The 25,276-nt window shown below is 36.8% G+C and overlaps 1 protein-coding gene across 1 annotated transcript in view; it reads left to right on the top strand.

Annotated features, from left to right (window-relative positions):
* The first annotated feature begins 1,942 nt into the window (after window positions 1–1,942).
* LOC123552750 (brefeldin A-inhibited guanine nucleotide-exchange protein 3-like) overlaps window positions 1,943–25,276 on the top strand; it is a 55,885-nt gene continuing 32,551 nt past the window's right edge. Inside the window, exons 1-12 of the mRNA XM_053542096.1 lie at window positions 1,943–2,059; window positions 5,903–5,991; window positions 7,447–7,580; window positions 10,196–10,330; window positions 10,984–11,052; window positions 11,546–11,662; window positions 17,671–17,713; window positions 19,849–19,930; window positions 20,684–20,794; window positions 21,235–21,369; window positions 24,359–24,491; window positions 24,842–24,951. Of these exons, the coding sequence (XP_053398071.1) occupies window positions 5,907–5,991; window positions 7,447–7,580; window positions 10,196–10,330; window positions 10,984–11,052; window positions 11,546–11,662; window positions 17,671–17,713; window positions 19,849–19,930; window positions 20,684–20,794; window positions 21,235–21,369; window positions 24,359–24,491; window positions 24,842–24,951 (1,154 nt within the window). The 5' untranslated portion in view covers window positions 1,943–2,059; window positions 5,903–5,906. The remainder of the gene's footprint in view (window positions 2,060–5,902; window positions 5,992–7,446; window positions 7,581–10,195; window positions 10,331–10,983; window positions 11,053–11,545; window positions 11,663–17,670; window positions 17,714–19,848; window positions 19,931–20,683; window positions 20,795–21,234; window positions 21,370–24,358; window positions 24,492–24,841; window positions 24,952–25,276) is intronic.

Genomic DNA, 25,276 nt, shown 5'->3' on the forward strand with positions numbered 1-25,276 from the left:
GATAATAACCTTTTTATTACATACGTATCTACACGTATGAATGTGATGTAAATATTATGAATTTGTTCAATAGCCTGAATAAGATTGACATTACTGAACTGAAACAAAAAAAAACGAAAAAAAAACAGAATTAATGCAACGACACATTACAATACGTCATGCACCCGATATAAAATTCAAGCGCCAATGTATGGAAAAATATTGACATTCCCGGTACCATTGTAACTTATAGGGGAATAGAAAAGAGTATATATTAATTAAAATCACATGCATCAAGACACAAACATTATTTATATATCTAAGGCACCGTCACTACCACTAAAGCAGTCCAACGTTATTATGGTTGCTTGTTTTTTTGTTTTGTTTTGATTGGAGTTAACGTCGCATCGACACAATTATAGATCATATGGCGACTTTCCAGCTTTGATGGTGGGGGAAGACCCCAGGTGCCGCTCTGTGCATTATTTCATCACGAGCGAGCACCTGGGTAGAACCACCGACCTTCCGTAAGCCAGCTGGATATACGGTATGATCCCAAAGAACAGGAACTACTTGGCTTTTAAAGCCAAATTTATAGCTCACCTATTCGCATATAACTGTTTCAAGCAACCAGAAATGGGACCTCCTAGGCCGAGTGGTTAAGATCGCTGACTTCAAATCACTTTGCCCTCATCGATGTGGGTTCGAGCCTCACTCGGGGCTTTGAATTCTTCCTGTGAGGAATCCATTAAATCGAAAATTCTAGAAAATATTGTATGCACACACCTTAGGAAACACTTCGATCAGCATAAAATACTGACACAGCTAAACCGCGGATTTAGATCAGCTAAACCACGGATTTAGATCAGCTAAACCACGGATTTAGATCAGCTTTCGATGTTACGCTTGTAAGACGTACTGACAGGTCTGTTGTTTTCAGTCAGATGTTTGTCACCTTTCTTAAAAACCGGTGTCACGTTAACATCTCTCCAGTCTTCGGGAAGTTCACCAGTATCTATTGGGAATTGGAATATTTCACTCAAAAAAAAAGGTAATTTTTTCAAAATGATGTTTGGGATGTTATTATGCAGGTCCCTTTAGCTTTGGTGATATCTATATTTTTCAAAAGTTTCAAGACTCCTTCTTGCTGGATGGTAAGTGAAGGAGAAGCAGGGTATTTTTGTTTACTGCTTTTTGATATTTCCGAATGTTTATCTTTAGTAAATACTGACTGAAACTAATCTATAAGGACAATAGCTTTTTCTTTTGCACTTGAACACATATTTCCTTTCTTTTTGGATTTAATGTAGTTCCAGAATGGTTTTGATTTTTTTCTTGTTCATGCCTTCCTCAATGACTTTGTTTACGTGATCCCATTCAGCCCTTCGCATGTCTGGCTTACATTCTGATACTGTCTAAATTTTCTATAGTTTAGTGTCTTTTTGGCTTTTTTTTATAGAGTCTAGCTTTCACTTTCAGATTTCCCTTTAGTTTTCTATTCAACCATGGTATTTTTCATGTATTTATAAATGCAGTTTTGGTAACTGTTTTTTCAATGCCTTTTCTGAAAACTGACCATATTTCTTTCATGACCTTTGGGGTTGAGTCTGTGTCACCCTCCGATAACCGAGGCTCAGAGGTGTGGACACGTTCACTCTCCGATAACTCGCGGTCTGTCTCGGCGAAGATGCGTACACAGTTCTCTTTAATACTGTCCCAGTTTTCCCAGTTTGCTTTGTTAAAGCAAAGAAGTATAAAATACTTTATTTTTATAGCTCTTTGGTTAAAGTCATGTTCAGAAACCTGTAGTGAGCAAAGCGCAGCAGATGCAATACATTTTGTTAAATAATTATAGATCATTGAGTGTATATAATGCTTTATCTTGACGTTTGATTATTAGTAGTAGTAGTATTCAATATTCTATTTTAGAAAATACGGTATGTACAGTACGGTATAGTACGGGGGAAAATCAATCATTGTCATTGATACAAGCGACCCCAAATTGATGTAAGCGATACCTGTCAAAGTTGCAGCAGCTGGCAAAAGAAATGTTACCATATTTTGAAAAATAAATCAGAATGTAAGTAATAAAGTTGAGGAATTAGTCTTTAACGAGTAAAATAATAAATATTGTAAGGCTTTACATGTCAGTGACACGTTCATCCCCGGATATCCACGATGAATACAGGCATTCGGCTCATTTGATTGGTCAATAATGATGCTAGATATGATTAAAAAACAGAATCATATTTAAACAAAAAATAAATGCAGCACCCCATCACTATATACTCAGTGTTCATTCCAGGCCGCGCCATGGGGCCATAGGCGCGTATTTTACTGTATTGGCGCATACAAGTTTGCCCTATAGCGCCCGTCGGGCGCACACTTTTTCAGAAAACAGTCCGTTTACAATGAGCCGACTTCCAGAAGTTGTGAATCGAATACGACTCTTCCGATGACGTAACGCGCATTTTCATTGGTCGATGTTAAAATAGTAGCCAGTCTCCGGTCGCCTAACAACATACAGCTTGCAATGTTGCTATGCAATGGCGGACAAAAAAAAAAACAGTCGCGATTCGGAGAAAAAAGAAATCCAATTTTACGTTTTTCTCTAACCGTTAAAAAAAAGCAGACGATGGAGAACAAATTTCCAAAGAAAGATGACATGTTCGAGACCGCTAGACCACTCAATAGCCTAACCGCTTAGCCTAAATCAGGCGATAAACATTAATTCCGTAGTAAATCCGCATTCATGGCTGTCGGACTTTCCGTAATTAAGTTTCGGTAACGGTCAAAATATTATGACTTGTTTCGTTTTTGTCGTGTTGAGCGAACCGCGAAAATAATACCTTGAACTCCATGTAAGAAAAGTGTTAAAAATACAGCCTTTCCTTTCATATAAATCAGTTTTTCTTTCATGGCCCCTATTTTTTTCAAATGTCCCCAATTTTTTGCCATCATGGGGCCCTTTGACCCCACTTAAAAAAATCCTGGAATGAACACTGTATACTCATTAAAGATGCCTAATAATAGTCATGGAGAAAGAGTTTCTAGAATTGTCTGACATTTGAACAGATGACCCAAGATAATTCGTCTGACCGAAAAATGTTTTTTTATGATGTTTTGCAGATAGTTATGAAAATTGAACAGGTGTGTTGAAAAGTGTTACAAGAAAATAACTTGGCGTAGTAAAACCTGACCTGCTCAGTATTGAATCAGACATACAGTACTACACCCTGGCCTGCCGTGTCGGACCTCGCCATTTTTTACTTGACAGGTCCTACAATCCAGCAGTAATTTGCCATGACTGTTATTACAAAAGTGGTCTTGCGGCCTACAGATACATATTTTTGTCAGTTGTGCAAGTAATCACATAGCTACTTAACCGGAGCTCCATCGCCAAAAAGTGATGATAAGGGAAAGAAATGTCAGTATTTCTGTTGTTTATAGTCCAACTAATTGTACGTGAGCCACGATATTGTGATAATTTTTTCATAGGTCAATATCTTTCCTCCACGTACAACATAGAAAGTACCTTTTCTGTTTTGAGCCTTCAGCGACGATTCCTGGGCGGAGAGGCGGCGATTTTTAAATCACATTTTAACTATTAAAAAACAAAAATACATACATGTGATCTCCCGCGCGGGAGGGTCAAAATCCCAATTTTTTCACCTTGCCTCCCGTCTCCCGACCAAAACCATATTTCTCCCGCTTTTCAAAAAAAAAAAAAAAAAAAGAAATCAGTATTATGACTGGGTTGATAATTACCGAGGAGTGCCAAACATGTTTGCACAGTAAATCAAAGTGTCACCGACTGTTGTGTATTATACATGTTTGACACACATGTAGCTGGAGGAAAGAGTTGTTTTTCACAGGTGAATTTTTAATTGTTTGTTTTGATAAGGGATTAGACAAGCAGGGCATTTTCCACCTGTCTCACGCATGGCCGAATACCTGCCCATTCTCAATGCCAATTAAGCTCCATTTTTTACCAGTTTGAAGCAAAAAACTCCCAGTCATAAGAAATAATTCCCAACTGAAATGAATTTGATTATTCAAAGAAAAATTTTGCTCGGTGATAAAATCACATCTAAAATAATTGTTGGAAAAACCAACCCATTACTATTTTTAGGACAGGAGTGTTATTTCCCCTTATGGAGTCACGCCATTTTCTTCCAATGTTTACCAAATTAATTTGCTACTAAATCGGACATATTTCATTGAAAATTGGATGAAAACGCACACTCATTTATTTGATAACATCGATCTACGCTATTATGGTAAGGGTAAATACACGTTGATGCATTTCTGTTTTCTATTTTTCATGTCAAAATCATCAGTATTTTTACACAAAAGTGGGTGGGGTAAGGAATTTACATAATTTATGAGTTGTGTTCAGACCAATTTAGAGTTTCGTTTTTTTAAGTCCTCCGGTAGAATAATGTTAATGCATGTTCACCTTCATTTCAGACCTAAATTGAGACTTTGTTTCTACAAATTTAATCTGTTAAGAAAGTTTAAAGTTAGAACAAGAGGGAGCTTCTGTAAGATAGCATGCTCGACTTTTCTCAGTGATTGACTCTGAATTAAAGCTTTGCCAGTAAAAGGAGCAATTAAACCTTTGCCAGTAAAAGGGGCATAATAGTCAATAGCTTTGAATGTAACAGAGATATTAGACATTATATAAAACTTCAACAAACAAAAAAATGAAGTTAAAAAGTGGCATAGCTCTGTCAAAATTCAAATCAGGAGTTATGAGGATTGTTTCTTCTGGTGTAGACTTATATACATTATTTTGTGGCCAAAAATGTTGGATTTTGCCTCTAAGTTATGTGTCGGCGCGCTTAATTTATGTCGATGAAAAACCTCCAGTTTTGAGACCCCAACTCCAGCTGAAAAATGGCAAACCTCCAGTTTTGGGATTCTGAACTTATCACATGTATGAAAAATATTAGTGAAATTTTAAGATACCTGGAAAGAATATCCATTTTTTCCTTCCATTCAACTGATGTTTATGTGAATAAACGGCAAAACACGAGTTTGTCACTGTTTTAAACAACACACCCTAAAGTTTACACAAATTATACATGGCTCTGATTCATGTCACGTAATCGATAATGACCAGCCACACTGTCAGCGTGTACTGAGTGTAATGGCAGACGTCTAAATACAGCGAGGTAGCCAAACTGAAACATATAGTGTTTACGCTTTATTAACGTGTTTTACTGTTATGTTTAAACCATAAAATGATTCAGTTTTATTTTGTTTTACGATTTCATCGTGTATATATATTTCCTGATGGTGTTTTTACCTAAATCTAATTTCACCACAGAAAAGGTCGTTATTGGTTGTGACGTAAAGAGAGGGATTATGACCTATCACGAAAATATCTCAGAATCACTTTTGACATCAAATTATTTGGACTATGTTGTGTATATATCTTATGCAGGGCCCAAAAATCTGCATTGTTTTTAACCAATGTCAGTTTATTAATGAGTACATGTATCATGAGAAAAGCAGGGCTGCAATATGTCTTTAGAGGAGCACTGGAATTGGTCACAATATCTTCCATCAAATTATGTAACAACCAGTGAAATGACTGTATTTGACACACTTTTGAACAAAAAAAATGTATTTTCTGAATCTGTAATGGAGTGTTAAATCACACCAAACACACTTCTTTGCAAATTTTGAAAGTTTGGTGTTTGTTGGGCTGTAATTACCCATTTCCAAGTGTGTTTCCCCACCAATACACCCTTACCCTCCCAATAACTTCGAGTAGAATTCCACTAAAATTTTAAGTTTATATGTTTTAAACAAGCTCCAGTTAAAATATTTATTTACAGGCCTGCTTTTTCATTCAGGCCTTTATTACTTTAGATAATATTACGTTGTTATTTTGTTATCAAAATATATTTGACAGAGAGATGGAAGAGCTTTTAAAGTTGTTGATCAAAGATGCTCAAGCAGCAAAGTTTCAGCCAATCAGACAGGCAGCTCAGAATGCCCTTGGTAAGTTGTAGCCAATAAAACAATCACCTGAGGATTGCCTAGGTAAGTTATAGCCAGTCAGACAGGCAGCTCAGAATGCACTTGGTAAGTTGTAGCCAGCAGACAGGCTGCTCAGAATGCCCTAGGTAAGTTGTATTTTGTAGACAGGCTGTTCAGAATGCCCTTGGTAAGTTGAAGCCAATAAAACAATCACCTGAGGATTCCCTAGATAAGTTATAGCCAATCAGACAGGCAGCTCAGAATGCACTTGGTAAGTTGTAGCCAGCAGACAGGATGCTTAGAATGCACTTAGTAAGTTGTAGCCAGCAGACAGGCTGCTCAGAATGCCCTAGGTAAGTTGTAGCTTGTAGACAGGCTGCTCAGAATGCCCTTGGTAAGTTGTAGTCAATAAAACAATCACCTGAGGATTCCCTAGGTAAGTTATAGCCAATCAGACAGGCAGCTCAGAATGCACTTGGTAAGTTGTAGCCAGCAAACAGGCTGCTTAGAATGCACTTGGTAAGTTGTAGCCAGTAGACAGGCTTTTCAGAATGCCCTAGGTAAGTTGTAGCCAGCAGACAGGCAGCTCAGAATGCACTTGGTAAGTTGTAGCCAGTAGATAGGCAGCTCAGAATGCCCTATGTAAGTTGCATTTTGTTAGAAAAGCAGCTCAGGTTGTCTTAAGTAAGTTGAAGTCAACTAGACAGGCAGCTCATAATGCGGTAGGTAAGTTGTACTAATTAGTTGCTCTAGTTTAGTTAAGTTGCAGCTAATTAGACAGGCACCTCAGAATGTCATAGGTAAGTTATAGCTTATTAGACAAGCAGCTCAGATTGCTGTTTGTAAGTTGTAGCTCATTAGACAAGCAGCTCAGAATGCCCTTGGTAAGTTGTAGCCAATTAGACAGGCAACATGGAATGTCCTTGGTAAGTTGCAGCTCATTAGACAAGCAGCTCAGAATGCAGTATGTAAGTTGTAGCCAATTAGGCAGGCAGCATGGAATATTCTAATTTCTAGTAAGTTGTATCCAAACCATCAGACACTGAGCTAAGAAAGGTAAATTGTACATAGCCAGTTAGATGTAGGCAGCTTAGAATGCCCTATGTAAGTTGTTGGCAGCTAGCCATGCATATCAAAATTATACCATTTGTAAGTAAAGGTTTAGAATAACGTTATGTAGCAACCAGTGGATGTATTTCCTTGCCAGTTTGAAGAAGTGGAGGCATGTCGTTTTGCTCATTGTCGATCAGTCAGTCCATATCCTTCTGGTTTCTGATCAATAACTAGAGAATGCTTTGGCATTCAGGAGTCAAACTTCATAGAATAATTGCCTGTAGATGTTTTATTTTAATTTTTATGTGGAGCAACAATTTTGGTTTAAAATAGTATATGTACATAGATTCTCAGTATTCAAATGTGTTCTTGAAACGTATGTGCTAAAACATGGTCATTGATATAATGTATATGTACTTTCAGATGTGTTAAATAACAAAGATGATGTTGAGAGGCTGCCTGCTCATATGCTCAGGGAACGATGTCTTGAACCACTCCATCTTGCCCTGGAGAGTAAAACTAAAAGGCTTATGACCCATGCTGTATCTGGGATAGAGGTAATGTACCACCAAGAGAATGGCATGTTTGAACTTTCTGAAGTCAGAGGTATTGGTGTAAAATGATATGTCTTAGACTTCCATAGTTTGGCTCCTAGAATTATGCTACTTTCTGACATAAAAACAATTTTTATGCCCCCCTTCGAAGAAGGAGGGGTATATTGTTTTGCAGATGTCGGTCGGTAGGTTGGTCGGTCTGTCGGTCGGTCGGAATGTAGACCAGTCCGTTTCCGGATGATAACTCAAGATTGCTTGGGCCTAGGATTATGAAAGTTGATAGGGAGGTTGGTCATCACCAGCAGATGACCCCTATTGATTTTGAGGTCTGTATGTCAAAGGTCAAGGTCACAGTGACCCTGAATAGTAAAACAGTTTCCGGATGATAACTGAAGAACGCTTGGGCCTAGGATCATGAAAGTTGATAGGGAGGTTGGTCATGACCAGCAGATGACCCCTATTGATTTTGAGGTCAGTATGTTAAAGGTCAAGGTCACAGTGACCCTGAACAGTAAAACGGTTTCCGGATGATAACTCAAGAACGCTTAGGCTTAGGGTCACGAACTTTGATAGGGAGGTTGATCATGACTAGCAGATGACCCCTATTGATTTTGAGGTCAGTATGTTAAAGGTCAAGGTCACAGTGACCCTGAACAGTAAAACAGTTTCCGGATGATAACTAAAGAACGCTTAGGCCTAGGGTCACGAAAGTTGATAGGGAGGTCGATCATGACCAGCAGATGACCCCTATTGTTTTTGAGGTCAGTATGTCAAGGGTCAAGGTCACAATGACCAGGAACACTAAAATGGTTTCCGGGCAATAACTCAAGAACGCTTGGGCCTAGTGTCAGGAAAATTGATAGTTAGGTTGGCCATGACCAGCAGATGACCCCTATTGATTTTGAGGTCATTAGGTCAAAGATCAAGGTCACATTGGCCAGGAACAGTTAAACGGTTTCTGATTTTCTTGTCCCAAACCATAGGGCCTAGGGCTTTGATATTTGGTATGTAGCAAAATCTAGTGGTCCTCTACCAAGATTGTTCAGATTATTTCCCTGGGGTCAAATATGGCCCCACCCCGGGGGTCACATAGTTTATATAGACTTATATAGGAAAAAACTTTGAAAAACCTCTTGTCCAAAACCACAGGGCCTAGGGCTTTGATATTTTGTATATGACATCATCTAGTGGTCCTCTACTAAGATTGTTCAAATTATTCCCCAAGGGTCAAATATGGCTCTGCCCTGGGGGTCACATGGTTTACCTAGACTTGTATAGGGAAAAACTTCGAAAATCTTCTTCTCCAAACCACAAAGACTATGGCTTTGATATTTTGTAATGTAGCATCATCTAGTGGTTCTCTGCCAAGTTTGTTCAAATTATCCCTCTAGGGTCAAATATGGCCCTGCCCCAGGGGTCATATGGTTCATAATTATAGACTTATATAGGGAAAAACTTAGAATCTTCATGTCCATAACTTACATCATTCAAATTTGGACCACATGTATAGTTTTGAGTGGCAAGATGAACCTTGACATGAGTTGACCTTGATCTTGACCTAGTGACCTACTTTCACATTTCTGTAGCTACAGCCTTAAAATTTGGACCGCATGCATATTTTTGTGTTCTGAATTGAAATTTGACATTGATTTTTACCTATTACCTACTTTCACATTTCTCAAGCTACAGCCTCCAAATGGCTCAGTGGATGGCGCCAAGATCACTATGTAATCTCTTGTTAGATTAATAGGTTAAAGGTCAAGGTCAGATTAAACCAGAATGGTAGAACTTTTGTTTACAGTGAGCATATAATTTCTGTTCCTTGTGCAATTACTGAATGCATCAAGGTGGGCATTTCGTGTTCGACGAGCTCTTGTTAGTTTAGTATCTGTTCAATGACTCAGACAAAGTTTTTAATGAAAGTCAACCCAGTTTAAAGTAAGTACATTAAAAAAAAAACTTTGATAAATATACAGAAAGAATAATAATAAGACTTTATTTAACGCCAAGACAGTCTTCCATATGTGCATGTTGAGTAAGGTTTGGATTGTCTGCCTGTGAAGTGTATATACATGATGTGTGTCAGACACTTCTATCTTTTACAAGTCTCAGCCCCAGACTTGTAATTTTATCTGGTTGTAATAACTTCAGTACTAAAAGATTCAGGTTAACTGTGCTTCAGTTGCAACTTCAAAAGATTTGGGGAGGGAGGAGGGTGGGGGATAGTTCTACTTTAGATCACAGAAATCAAGGTTAAAAATAAGATATAGTTCAAGTCAGGCTGAGTAGCTAGAACACACTGTGAAATCATCTAATTATGTCAGCAAAAAATTTTATTTTGACTGAAATTGTCATTTCATGCAGATTTAAATTTAAAAATGTTGACCTTTGAACATAAAATCAGTGGATTTTGGGGATTAGATTTCATTGGGAATAGTTGACCCTACCATGAAAAGCAAGAAAATCAGCCCCCGCCCTGAAATATTAAGAATTTTACAGTTAATTGTAACCCTTGCAGGAGTTTTATGTTATGCTGAAGCGGTAAGGCATTTAGTTCAGTGTAAATGTGATTTTGAAGAAAACGTGTCATTTAAAAAGCTTACCTCCATCTTTTACAGAAACTGTTGAAGGATGATCGATTCCAGTCTAGTATGGAGACAGAAAGTGAAGATAAATGGCTTCCCATACAAATACTCAAGACTGTATACTCAACACCCAACTTACCAGAAGACATACAGACGGATGTCATGAAGGTATGAATAGACATTAAAAAAAATGCATGCCCCTAAAAATGTTTTGGATTTACGCTTGTTTATATGTATGTCTGTTAGTACACCCTGAAAATCATGTTTGTCTAATGCCTCATCCTTCATTCAACATAATTGGTTCAAACTGTGTTGAAACGGAGGAAGAAGTCTATCTAAATACAGCCTGTGCTCTAAGCTCAATAGGGAAAGCGAAGATCTGCAAATTAAAAATGAGTTTGTTCCCCTTAACTTTGATCAAAGACGTGTCTGAAATCACTCGACCTCCACTTCTGTTTCGTATGGAACAGTTTGCAGTTACTAACGGAGAACATGTTAATACTGGTACAGAATCCAGGAACTGATTACCTTAACTGCCTGTCCAATCATCAGGAACTTTGTTACCGGTAATGACAGCCTTATGTCTGTCACTTTCTTCTGTCATAACCACTGTAAGGCCAATTCTCACTGCTGGCAGATCATCAGTATGTTCTAATCTGATGTCCCTGTGATTTGTACATGGTTCTGAAGACAAAAGTGACTTCCATTCCAGTCCTCCAAAACTGACTTTGGTGGCAGGTATATGGGTTTCTCCCTCTTGGTAACTTCCTCTATACACAATGCAGTGTAGCAAAAAATACCTTGCCTTTCTTCTGTTTCAGTTGCTGTTGAAAATGACATTTTCCACAGCCTGGTGTATGAACTCAAGAATTATAACTCAAGTAGCACAGGTATGTTGAATTCTCTCCCTTTGCTTTTACTTCTTGCCATTAATTTGTTCTCACTTTTTAAGAACCTTTTTTTCTGTAAGGGAAGGTACTCATACAGCTTCTGGTTATGGTCATTACAATGCAGCTTGTTAAATTTTCAGAATTTGTTTTTACTTTATAAATTCCATAATTCTTCATAGTATATTTATTATGTAAATGTTTATGGGTATTGCAGTTTTTGATGTGTTTTAGTTATGGTACTTTGTGATGTGTTTTAGCTTAGGAAAGAAATGGCTAAAATTGATTGAATAGCATATGTGTCAGTATCCTATAATGTAGTGCAACCATGTTTCACCATACTGATGTCAATAAAATACTTTTGAAAAACAGTTTACTTTTTTGACACAAAGGCCAAACATGGGACAGAAATTATAACCGTTTATTGACAATTTATTTGTTTACCCATGATTATTTTCATTTAACAGTACATCTGGCATATTTTCCCCCTATATAGGTATACATAGACACATATAGTAGTAGCTCGACCACTCTAAAGGGTATTGTGCAGGCAGCTCTTACACAGCTGCTCGGGAGTTTTGCAGAAAAATTGCGTTCTGCTATGCAGAAAGTGGTAAGATGTGTGGTTACTTGTGTATGCTTGTGCAGTTTCTGTATTTATAATTTTGTATTTTTGTTCTATTGTATTCAAAATATATTACTAGATTCCCTGCTTTGCTTGACCATATGCTGTGCGACCAACCTTTTTGCACCAAATTTCTCAACACGTAGGTCTTTGTGATAAGTGTGAACTGCTTGTGACTGGAACATTTTATTTTTGAAATAATGTTGGGAATAGAACGTGGCTTCTTTGAAAACTACTGTGATATCATTTTAATTGGCTGGCATGAAATTTCGCGCAAATGGCAGAGAAGACAGTTTCGTGCGGACTTAAATTTGTGCATTTTAAATTTCAGAAAGAAAAAACAAACTTTTTTCAAGTTGCCAGCATAGCATGTGTCATTTTCTGGTACCATTACATTGTTTACCTGTCAATTAGAGCGGTCCGTTTTATGACCCTGTTGAATAAACAATATGATAATTGTTATTAATTGACACTGGTTATATAAAGTGTGACAAAATAATAAAGGATTGATTAAATTAAAACAGATGTTTGAAGTCTTTTTATGAATGGCGCTTGTCAAATTACTCTATAAGAACAGTAGCATGTGCAAAAAATCTCTTATCATATTAAATATCTCGTAGCACTTGTTAGAGGATAACAATGACATTACACTGGCCTAAGTATAGGAAGTGTTCGTAAATAAAAATGGTAAGCAAAGTATGACCAATTTGTGTAAATAGTTCAATAAGTTTAAATTTTCAATTTTTTTTTGTAAAAGATACTTATCTTCTAAGGCAGCCTTTAATTAACTGCCGCAAAACTGTGATGTTTGACAAAAATTGAAATACTAAAGTGTAAAATATACATTTATTTCGGACAAAAAGTGAATTCGGATAACTGTTTTTGTATGTAAGTTTAAATTATAGCGCGGTCATAAATTGGCGCATCATTCCGAGCGCAAAATACGCAAAAATTCGTCCTGCGCAAACATAAATGATTTCACAGTATATTTTCTGGTGTTTAAGAAGTCTCATTTTAATTTCATTTAGTCATTGAGAGGTGTTTGAGATGGTTTGTTTGTGTTGTAACTTAAAAATATGGAAGTGAGACACAGGCTATAACAGTTTATTACACTAGGAGGAAAAAAACCTTTGTTACATTTTTCAAATTAAATGTAATGCCAAAACTAAAGCATAACAATCACAAATGTGAAGCAGATAATTGAGCATTTTGAATTACTACAGTAGAGCAGAAAAATTGAGGAACTTTAAATTGCAAAGGTAGAGCAGAAAAGACTGGACACTTGAAATTGCAAAAGTCGAGCAGGAAAGACATTTGAAAAAAAAGGAACATTAGGAATGATAGCAAAAAGATTAAGGTGTAAACTGCAAAAGGCAGAGATGGCTTGAGCACTGCTGAGGTCCTTAATCTTTATGAGTAACTTTATCGTGTAAAGATTTTTGAAACTTCAGATGCATCTTTTTTCGTCTCCTATACAAAACTGATCAATTGTTTGCAAACAATCTTAATTATTTTGCAAATTACACATATTTATTATGTTTTATGTATAACAGAATATAGCATGTCTACTACCTAAGCATGTTTGAAAAAAAAAAAGAATTGTGTGTAGTATGCATGTTTTATTTAATGTTGTGTAATCTCTACATACCTGTTGCATGTATTGACATTACATATTGAAACATGATCCATTTTTCGCACACTTGGGTCATTCATAGATGAACATATTATATAGAAATACACATACATATTTTCCACATGCTAAGGTATCTTACAACTATTGGATATACAATGGAAACATTGTAGCTATGAACAATACAGCTTCTGTGAGGAGACATATGTTTATGATATGACACATTTCCATTGTGTGGATTTGAATTGATCAGAATAAACAAGTCCCTTTTTGGACAGTCAAGATGTGTGTATGTAGATTTGTATATTTTGTTAAATCTTTGTTTCGCCATCAGAATATGTAAAGGGTCATTCCTCCATAGTTACTTTATAGTACATGTATATTAATTAAAACGCCCTGCTTTCCTGTTAAAGTATCAGAATCATGTCAGTATTATATAATTTGATATTAAATGAAGTGGTATTGGTTACAGCTTAATTTCTGCTTTTTTATGCTTCAATAAGACAAAAGAGATGAATTCTGTAGTGCTGTTCAGATTACACCATTGTGTTTGCATCCCTATATGTTGTACAGACTATACCAGTGTGCTTTCATCACTAAGTCAATAGGGAGCTATTCTATACAGACTACACCAGTGTGCTTGCACCACTAAGACAATAGAGAGCTATTCTTTATTTTGTACGAACTACACCAGTGTGCTTTCATCACTAAGTCAATAGGGAGCTATTCTGTATTTTGTACGAACTACACCAGAGTGCTTTCATCACTAAGTCAATAGGGAGCTATTCTGTATTTTGTACGAACTACACCAGTGTGCTTTCATCACTAAGTCAATAGGGAGCTATTCTGTATTTTGTACGAACTACACCAGAGTGCTTTCATCACTAAGTCAATAGGGAGCTATTCTGTATTTTGTACGAACTACACCAGTGTGCTTTCATCACTAAGTCAATAGGGAGCTATTCTGTATTTTGTACGAACTACACCAGAGTGCTTTCATCACTAAGCGAATAGGGAGCTATTCTGTATTTTGTACGAACTACACCAGTGTGCTTTCATCACTAAGTCAATAGGGAGCTATTCTGTATTTTGTACGAACTACACCAGTGTGCTTTCATCACTAAGTCAATAGGGAGCTATTCTGTATTTTGTACGAACTACACCAGAGTGCTTTCATCACTAAGTCAATAGGGAGCTATTCTGTATTTTGTACGAACTACACCAGTGTGCTTTCATCACTAAGTCAATAGGGAGCTATTCTGTATTTTGTACGAACTACACCAGAGTGCTTTCATCACTAAGTCAATAGGGAGCTATTCTGTATTTTGTACGAACTACACCAGAGTGCTTTCATCACTAAGTCAATAGGGAGCTATTCTGTATTTTGTACGAACTACACCAGTGTGCTTTCATCACTAAGTCAATAGGGAGCTATTCTGTATTTTGTACGAACTACACCAGTGTGCTTTCATCACTAAGTCAATAGGGAGCTGTTCTATATTCTGTACAGACTACACTGGTATGCAGGGGGCCTCCGTGGCCGAGTGGTTAAGGTCGCTAACTTCAAATCACTTGCCCCTCATCGATGTGGGTTCGAACCTCACTCGGGGCGTTGAATTCTTCATGTGAGGAAGCCATCCGGCTGGCTTACGGAAGGTCGGTGGTTCTACCCAGGTGCCCGCTCGTGATGAAATAATGCGCAGAGGGACACCTGGGGTCTTCCTCCACCATTAAAGCTGGAAAGTCGCCATATAACCTATCATGTGTCAGTGCAAAGTTAAATCCAACAAAAAAAAAATATACCGGTATGCTTGCATCACTAAGACAAAAGAGAGCTATTCTATATTCTGTGCGGACTACACCAGTGTGCTTTCATCACTAAGACAATAGAGAGCTTTTCTATATCCTATACAGACTACATTAGTGTGCTTTCATCACTAAGACGATCGAGAGCTATTTTATATGCTGTACAGACTACACTGGTGTGCTTGCATCACTAAAACAATAGAGAGATATTCAATATTCTGTACAGACTACACCAGTGTGCTTGCATCACTAAAACAATAGAGGGATATTCTATATTCTATACAGACTACACCAGTGTGCTTGCATCACTAAAACAATAGAGATATTCTATATTCTGTACAGATTACACCAGTGTGTTTTCATCACTAAGACAATAGAGAGTTTTTCTATATTCTGTACAGACTACACCAGTGTGCTTTCATCACTAAGATAATAGAGAGCTTTTCTATATTCTATACAGACTACATTAGTGTGCTTTCATCACTAAAATATTAGAGAGCTTTTCTATATTCTGTACAGACTACACCAGTGTGCTTTCATCACTAAGACATTAGAGAGCTTTTCTATATTCTGTACAGACTACACCAGTGTGCTTTCATCACTTAGACAATAGAGAGCTATTCTTTATGCTGTACAGACTGCACCAGTGTGCTTTCATCACTAAAACATTAGAGAGCTTTTCTATATTCTGTACAGACTACACCAGTGTGCTTTCATCACTAAGACATTAGAGAGCTTTTCTATATTCTGTACAGACTACACCAGTGTGCTTTCATCGCTAAGACATTAGAGAGCTTTTCTATATTCTTTACAGACTGCACCAGTGTGCTTTCATCACTTAACGTTAGGGAGCTATTTTATATGCTGTACAGACTACACCAGTGTGCTTGCATCACTTATACACTAGAGAGCTATTCTATATGCTGTAAAGACTACACCAGTGTGTTTATGCATCACTGAGATAGTAGAGAGCTGTTCTTTATGCTGTACAGACTACATCAGTGTGTTTATTCATCACTTAGACAGCAGAGAGCTATTCTTTTTGTTGTACAGACTACACCAGTGTGTTTATTCATCACTTAGATAGTAGAAAACTATTCTGTATGCTGTACAGACTACAACAGTGTGTTTATTACTGACTCACTGAAACATTTCTTTTTCATATTTTTTTCATCAATGGTTACAGTCAAACCTATGCCAAGACCACCTCTGAATAAAGGCAGTTACTATAAAACCTGCACAATAAAGTCTGCTATTTACTCTTCCCATTAACCTTAGTATAAATTTACCTCAGTTGAGAGACCAGCTGTCAACAACAACCACTTTTTCATTTATTGAGTGTGGTCTTTAGAAACAGGTTTGACTGTATAATCTGTCATATTAAAAAAATAACAAAAAGTTGTTATCATACCATGTACCTTTACCTTTAGGTGTACAAATGTAAACCTCTTTTATTAAAAATTTGCAAAAAGAAATCCATTTGCTTGATCAGAATATTGCCAGTTATTTAAAACATTTCTATGAAAGCATGTATGTATTTTACAGTGAGAGCATGACTTTGTGTGCATTTTACTATACTAACTTCAGGGATCAGCCTAGGTCAAAATTTTAGGGAGAAGTGACTTCTCCCTCCACAGAATTTAGGGAGAAGTTGAGAAATTTAAGGAGAAGAATCGGCATAGCATTCAGTTTCTTGCCCATATATATCCACTTTCTGTGGGTCTAGCTGTAACTTATAAACAGTAAATATTTAAGGAAATTGATTCTTGCATTATCATTTTCATGAATTTCTAAATAAAGTATAAACTTAGCTATGAAAAAGTCGCCTTTAAATTTTTATCCGAAATTTACATGTCCGAAATTAGTAAATTTAACAGGTGCACGATCAAAACGGCGTGAAAATTTTCATTAATGTTTCGATTCTCGTACTTTTTAATGCCCGATTTTTGCACCAATTTGTTCAGATTTATACATTTAATTTATTCATTTATTATTTTTTCGAAAATAATACCAAACTCGTAGTTAATGGCGATCTTTTTACAATATTTTGTACGGCAGTTCTGACGTCCGCGAAATCATTTTTTATCCACAGTACCCGAGCCGTTCATTTACAGAAATTGACCGTAATTATGGTAATTGAAATAATTTTTGAAGTAATCTTTAATAAAATGAAAGAATAATATACAATTGTTGCATAAAGTCATGCTCTCGTTAAGTTTATCGGCTTTTTACACGCCGATTGAAAATTTTCAAAATGGCGGCGGCTTACAATATTATTGATTGACACTGTTAGATATTAACGCTACGATTGGCTGAAGTTTGACAGGCGAGTAGGCGGGGTTGACTATGGATTTATCGATAATTTAATCTAGAATATGCATCAAGTTTTGCAACTTAAGTAAACAGATAATAACTCGCTGAAAAACTCGGCGATTTGGATTTCGCCCGGAGGCGATAATTAAGCGAAGTGGCCGACTTTAAAGCGACGATATCGCTCAAATCGCCTTGTAGGCTGATCCCTGAACTTATTAATCACATGAATGCCATTTCTGTATTTTAGGAGCATGCTGAGGAGGATGTCATGTCACATTTTAATGCTAAAGGTTTGTAATATACTAAAACACTAACCTTACCCATTCCCTTACATGGTCTAAACTTTGACCTAATATAGTCTTAAATTGTCAAGAATACTGATAAAAATGAAGATTGAACTACTTAAGTCTAATGAACAATACGAATGTAACATTACATCCTAACTCCACTTGCAAAAATTGTATGGTTTGGGCCAAAATAACGTTTTTTAAGGTGACATAAATTCGTGGATTTCCAATTAAGATTAAATGAACGCTTGATTTTATTTGGTGTTTCAATTTTGTGGACTGACATAACCATAAAATTCACAAACATTTATCCCTCACAATAAATTATTTTTAATGAAATTGTATGTTTTGCTGAAGAGGATCTTACCCTTTCATTTCTATGCCATCTATGTTGAAGTCTGTCTGTCAGTCTGTCACACTTCCTTGTTACTCAACAGTTTCCATCTAGTGAAAATGAAACCAGCATGAAGGGACAATGGGAGTATTTTCGGGACTTTTATGTGTGATTAATTTTGAAGGAGTTATTACTCTTTTGGATTTTGAAATATTACAGCTGCATCAGAATATTGTGTACTCAACTCTTACAGTTTCCATCCAATAATGAAACTCATTATATCTCGTTAACATGAAATGGATATTCGCATATTTTTTGCTGAATTTTTAGCTCGACTATTCTAAGAGTAGCCTGAGCTATTCTACTCACCCTGGCGTCGGCGTTGGCATCACATCTTTATTAAAGTTTTGCATGCAAGTACGTAAAGCTATTATTTATACCTTTTAAACTTTTTTTCTAGGTCAATAACCAACATAACAGGATCAAGTTCCAAAACTCTGACATTTATTTTGGCCAAATTATGCTCCCTTTTGGACTTAGAAAATCCTGGTTAAAGTTTTGCATGCAAGTTACTATCTCAAAAACTAATGCAAATATTGAATTGAAACTTCACATGTTTCTTTTGGTTTATAAAACTAGGTCGTAGCTTCAAGTCCCATAACTTTGACATGTATTTTGCAAAATTGTGTCCCCTTTGGACTTAGAAAATCCTGTTTAAAGTTTTGCATGCAAGTTACTATCTCCAAAACTAATGCAGATACTGGATTGAAACTCTATAGATATTTTAACATTAAAGGTAATATTCCAGCTTCTCGGACAACAGTTTGAATATTCAAGCATTGGCTGTCTTACGGACAGCTCTTGTTTCTTGAGTTAAGGTCCTTTTTGGGACTTCGAAATATTACAGTTGTATATTTGGTATCCAGTCTCTCTCGCATTATATGTCTGATGATTTTTTAGCTCGACTATTCAAAGAATAGTAGAGCTATTGGACTCACCCATGTGTCGGCGTCAGCGTCCCGATTTGGTTAAGGTTTTGTATGTAAGCTGGTATCTCAGTAACCATTTGTGGGAATGGATTGAAACTTCACACACTTATTCACTGTGATAAACTGACCTACATTGTACAGGTTCCATAACTCTATTTTGCTTTTTTACAAAATTATGCCCCTTTTTCGACTTAGAAATTCTTGGTTAAGGTTTTGTATGTAAGCTGGTATCTCAGTAACCACTTGTGGGAATGGTTTGAAACTTCACACACTTATTCACTGTGATAACTGACTACTTGCAGGTCCATAACTCTTTTGCTTTTTAAAATTATGCCCCTTTTCGACTTACATTCTTGGTTAAGGTTTTGTATGTAAGCTGTATTTCATTCCACTATGGAATGGATTGAAACTTCACAACTTGTTCACTTATGATCTGAATGCACTGTTAGGTTCCATAACTTGCTTTGCTATCTGTTTTGTAAATATACTGCTTTTTCACATTAGCAGTTTTTGGTTAAGTTTTTGTATGTAAGCTTGTATTTCAGTATCCACTTATGGGAAAGGATTGAAACTTCACGCACTTGTTCACTTTATGCCCTTTTTTCCATTTTTACAAAATTATGCCCCTTTTTCATCTTCTGTATTCATTCAATTGACAAGGCTGTTGAATAGTCGAGCGTTGCTGTCCTCCGACAGCTCTTGTTTTAAAGATTCTCCTCTTCGGAAAGGGGGCATGTATCATATAATGTTGATATTCTCCTTTGTGTTATGGAGCATAAATATGTAATTTTTGAGTATAAATGTGTATATTTCAGGTGATCCTAAGGTGGAAAGCCTGACTGATGATGTTGTTACTCTGCTAAACTTTCTTACAGAAAAAGTTTCAGCTGCAGCAAAGTAAGTTCCCAGGTCTCTTACGGCCTTTCATCCTTGTTTGCAGTCCAGTTTTCACATGAACTTACATGTATAGCTTGTTCTAAATGATAATAAATAGTCTCTAATAGATGTAAAGATAACTTGCCTATTTACCTCATTAGGTAAAGCACAACACATGAGTATTCTCCAGATAAATGACTGCCATGTCATAACTTGACAAATTGTTGGGAAAAAATGGCATTAAACCTAAATTAAGGAAATAAACTGGTTTAAAGCTGTTGACAAACTGGAAACAATGTGTAGACAGCATTTGGAAAGGATACTGATAGTTGAAAACCATGGTTTCTGTGTTTCAAAATTCAGTTACAATTGTTCATCTAGCTGAAAAAAATGTTATCTTAATAATTTGGTAAGTGGTATATGGAGGAAACAGTTCAGATCCTTTTGAAGAGCTATTACTACCCAGCACTGGTAAATATTATTCTTTTAACTGTTTTATAGAGCAATAAACATCTGTACAACAAGTCAGTGTCTGTGATTCCTTGTGGCTGTTTCTTTAACAGAAGTTGTCTTGGACTGCTTTTAAACTCTCGTCTACCTCAGATTTGGGAGAAATTCATGACTTAATACTAAAAAATATTTAATCAGCATTGGTCTTCTTACAGTTTTTTTCCAGTATGAATGAAAAAAACTAAAACACTTCGATGGAAACAAATCAAATTTTAGCTTTTGCATTTTCTTTATACTTTAATATAAAGTCAAAATGTTTTGTAGGGCTGGTAAGAGCAAACAGGCTGTACCATTATTGTTGGAAGGGATATTAGCAATTGTTTCCAACTCTCCTGTGCAGCTGAGGAATTGTGAAGGGTTCCAGCAATTGGTATGGTAGGTGTCCCATATTCTCATTGTGCATTAAGGGTGTTGCACTTTGTGTCAACACAATGATCACTTCTACATAAAAATCAATACTTGATAATGTAGTGTTGATTAACAAGGTGTCAAAGATCTTCAATGTTTATTAACAGTTTTAGAAAATTCACAGTGCTAAATTTTATAGGCATTAAAATGCCCAGGGATTGCGGTTCTTTAAAAACAATAGATGCTGTACATACTTCACCATGATCAGTTGCTTATATTTACATCTTTCCTCCTTGTCCTCTATGTGTTAAGATTTGATTTACACTATGTCTGTTATTCCCTCAGTCTCGTTGCCTGTCTGCCCTATTCTTTAACCATATTTGGCTCAGTCATGCATGGGGAAGTTCTTACGTTTTGTATATTACATTGTTTTGACTTGCCAGTATAGTTTGTTATTCATTTAACAGGCAAAACTTGTGCCCAACCCTGATATCTCTGCTGGGTATACCCAGGGCTGAGCCCAAACCTAAAGCTGGAGGTGATGCACAGAGAAACGTGGACACTACAAATCTGACAGCAGCAACTGCCAAAATTATCTACAGGTATACAAATGTAGTCTTAGTGCACCAGCTGAAAATAATTATGTCTCCCCCAGGAGACATATTGTTTTTGCCCTGTCCGTCCGTCCGTCCGTCCATCCGTACGTCACACTTCATTTCCGAGCAATAACTGGAGAACCATTTGACCTAGAACCTTCAAACTTCATAACGTTGTAGGGCTGCTGGAGTAGACGACCCCTATTGTTTTTGGGGTCACTCCGTCAAAGGTCAAGGTCACAGGGGCCTGAACATTGAAAACCATTTCCGATCAATGACTGGAGAACCACTTGACCCAGAATGTTGAAACTTCATAGGATGATTGGTCATGAAGAGTAGATGACCCCTATTGATTTTGGGGTCACTCCGTCAAAGGTCAAGGTCACAGGGGCCTGAACATTGAAAACCATTTCCGATCAATAACTAGAGAACCACTTGACCCAGAATGTTGAAACTTCATAGGATGATTGGTCATGAAAAGTAGATGACCCCTATTGATTTTGGGGTCACTCCGTCAAAGGTCAAGGTCACAGGGGCCTGAGCATTGAAAACCATTTCCGATCAATAACTAGAGAACCACTTGACCCAGAATGTTGAAACTTCATAGGATGATTGGTCATGAAGAGTAGATGACCCCTATTGATTTTGGGGTCACTCCGTCAAAGGTCAAGGTCACAGGGGCCTGAGCATTGAAAACCATTTCCGATCAATAACTACAGAACCACTTGACCCAGAATGTTGAAACTTCATAGGATGATTGGTCATGAAGAGCAGATGACCCCTATTGATTTTGGGGTCACTCCGTCAAAGGTCAAGTTCACAGGGGCCTGAACATTGAAAACCATTTCCAATCAATAACTAGAGAACCACCTGACCCAGAGTGTTGAAACTTGATAGGATGATTGGTCATAAAGAGTAGATGACCCTTATTGATTATGGGATCACTCCGTCAAAGGTCAAGGTCACAGGGGCCTGAACATTGAAAACCATTTCTGATCAATAACTAGAGAACCACTTGACCCAGAGTGTTGAAACTTCATAGGATGATTGTACATGCACAGTAGATGACCCCTATCGATTTTGGGGTCACTCCATTAAAGGTCAAGGTCACAGGGGCCTGAACATTGAAAACCATTTCCGGTCAGTAACTTGAGAACCACTTGACCCAGAATGTTGAAACTTAATAGGATGATTGTTCATGAAGAGTAGATGACCCCTAACGATTTTGGGGTCACTCTGTGAAAGGTCAAGGTCACAGGGGCCCGAACATTGAAAACCATTTCCGGTCAGTAACTTGAGAACCACTTGACCCAGAATGATGAAACTTCGTAGGATGATTGGTCATGCAGAGTAGATGAACTCTAACGATTTTAGGGTCACTCTGTTAAAGGTCAAGGCCACAGGGGCCTGAACATTGAAAACCATTTCCAATCAATAACTAGAGAACCACCTGACCCAGAATGTTGAAACTTCATAGGATGATTGTACATGCAAAGTAGATGACCCTTATTGATTATGGGATCACTCCGTCAAAGGTCAAGGTCACAGGGGCCTGAACATTGAAAACCATTTCAGATCAATAACTAAAGAACCACTTGACCCAGAGTGTTGAAACTTCATAGGATGATTGTACATGCAAAGTAGATGACCCCTATCGATTTTGGGGTCACTCCATTAAAGGTCAAGGTCACAGAGGCCCGAACATTGAAACCATTTCCGGTCAGTAACTTGAGAACCACTTGACCCAGAATGATGAAACTTCATAGGATGATTGATCATGCAGAGTAGATGAGCCCTAATGATTTTAGGGTCACTCTGTTAAAGGTCAAGGCCACAGGGGCCTGAACATGGAAAACCATTTCCAATCAATAACTTGAGAACCTCTCGACCCAGAATGTTGAAACTTCATAGGATGATTGTTCATGCAGAGTAAATGACCCTTATTGTTTTTGGGGTCACTCCGTTTCCGTTAAAGGTCAAGGTCACAGGGGCCTGAACATTGATAACCAGTTCCGATCAATAACTTGAGAACCACTTGACCCAGAATGTTGAAACTTCACAGGATGATTGAACATGCAGAGTAGATGACCCCTATTGATTTTGGGGTCAGTCTATTAAAGGTCAAGGTCAAAGTGGCCTGTTCATGTAAAATCATTTTTTGGAAATAACTTGAGAACCACTTGACCTACAATGTTGAAACTTAATAGGAAGATTGGACATGCAGAGTAGATGACCCCTATTTATTTTGAGGTCACTTGATCAAAGGTCAAGGTCACAGGAGCCTGAACAGTGACTTGAGAACCACTAGGCCACGAGTGTTGAAATTTAGCGGGATGACTGGACATGCCAAGTAGATGATCCCTGTTGCAGCCAACCATCAGTGTCTCTTTGACTTTGCTCCTGACCCCTATTGACTTCTTGCCTATAAGACTTTGCATTGGGGGAGACATGCGCTTTTTTACAAAAGCATTTTCTAGTTAAACATAAATTTGTATAGAAGATTTTAAAAAAGTTATATTTTGACAATAAGAAAGGACAAAGGTAGTATGTAAATAAACACAGTATAGTGTTTTGGAAATAGCTCTAGACATAGGCATTGTCATTAGTTTTCATCATTTTGTCTGAATAGATGAATGATTATCTGATATTTCCATTGGTTTGACAGAATTCCCTCTGTGTTTGGAATAATATACTTGTCGTCATTGTTTGGCAATGACAAACAATAGTTAAGTTTTTGCAGTCTTTATTTGGTATGGTATAGTTAGTAGACATATATAATATTACAAAGTGATTTTGTCATGCCATAAGAGTTTTCATTTTATGAGTGATCTAATTTTGTAGCTTACTCATCTGTCATACCATATTATTCTCGTCTTGCAATTTTTTTATATGTTAAAATGAAAATGAAATGAAAGCATTCTGTGGAATGTCAACATTATATTTGATAATGCTTCATGCAGTTCTATCCTACCATATTGACATTTTTCTATTGCAGTATATCGGTAGAGGTAGCCAAGATGGTGGGACCAGTGAAGTCATTACGGCCAGTACTGGAAACATTATTCCATAGAATCTTGATATGTTCTTCACCTAACAACAGACATGATGCTCTCAAAGCTTTAAAAGAGGTAGCAATTTCCCTTTACTTAAGGGGTAATAAATTTAATCCTCATGAAACTGTAAATATCCATATATAATGCACACCCCTATATAATACGCACCCGAATTTCAGCTCCAAATCCTGGGATAATAAATCTTTGTGATAATTAGTTTAGAAAATGATTTTAAAAAATTAAAAGAATTCTTGTGTCAAAATTCATATAATTCATGTTTACATTGCAAATTGTACAAACAGTTCTCTGTGATGTTTTATTCTGAGTTCAAAAATATAAAGGATGGATAAGCTTTTCATGGGTTATAATATTTAATAAAATTAATGTGGCCATCTTATCGTATTTAAAATGCTCATATATTTCAGTTGCTGGCAGATCCTACACGACTGTGTGATATCACAGTTACATATTATGATGACTGTTCAAGATCAGGGAAATCCACTACGCAAATTAATGATCTGGCTTTAGTCAAACTGTGAGTATACTAGTGCTGTAGTTTGATATGAATATATGAAGGATGAAAGGGAAAACTTCTATACATTATCAGTGTATTTTAACCTCTAAGCTTAAACCATGTGCATAAAAGACCAGTATTTAGTTGTGCAAAGCATGGCCTTTGTATAAAGGTTTGACTTCAGCTATTTTCAGCTGATGTTTTTTGCATAAATGAAATTTCAAAATTTGTTTTATATGTTTAATAAAAACTAGAATACAAAATAAACTACATGAACGACCAAAATCTCTGCTATGTTATGTATTTTCAAGTCTATATGTGTAAAGTTTGAGATCTGTATTAGTGA

This window comes from Mercenaria mercenaria, chromosome 4 (genome assembly GCF_021730395.1).
Source record: "Mercenaria mercenaria strain notata chromosome 4, MADL_Memer_1, whole genome shotgun sequence".
NCBI lineage: Eukaryota > Metazoa > Mollusca > Bivalvia > Venerida > Veneridae > Mercenaria > Mercenaria mercenaria.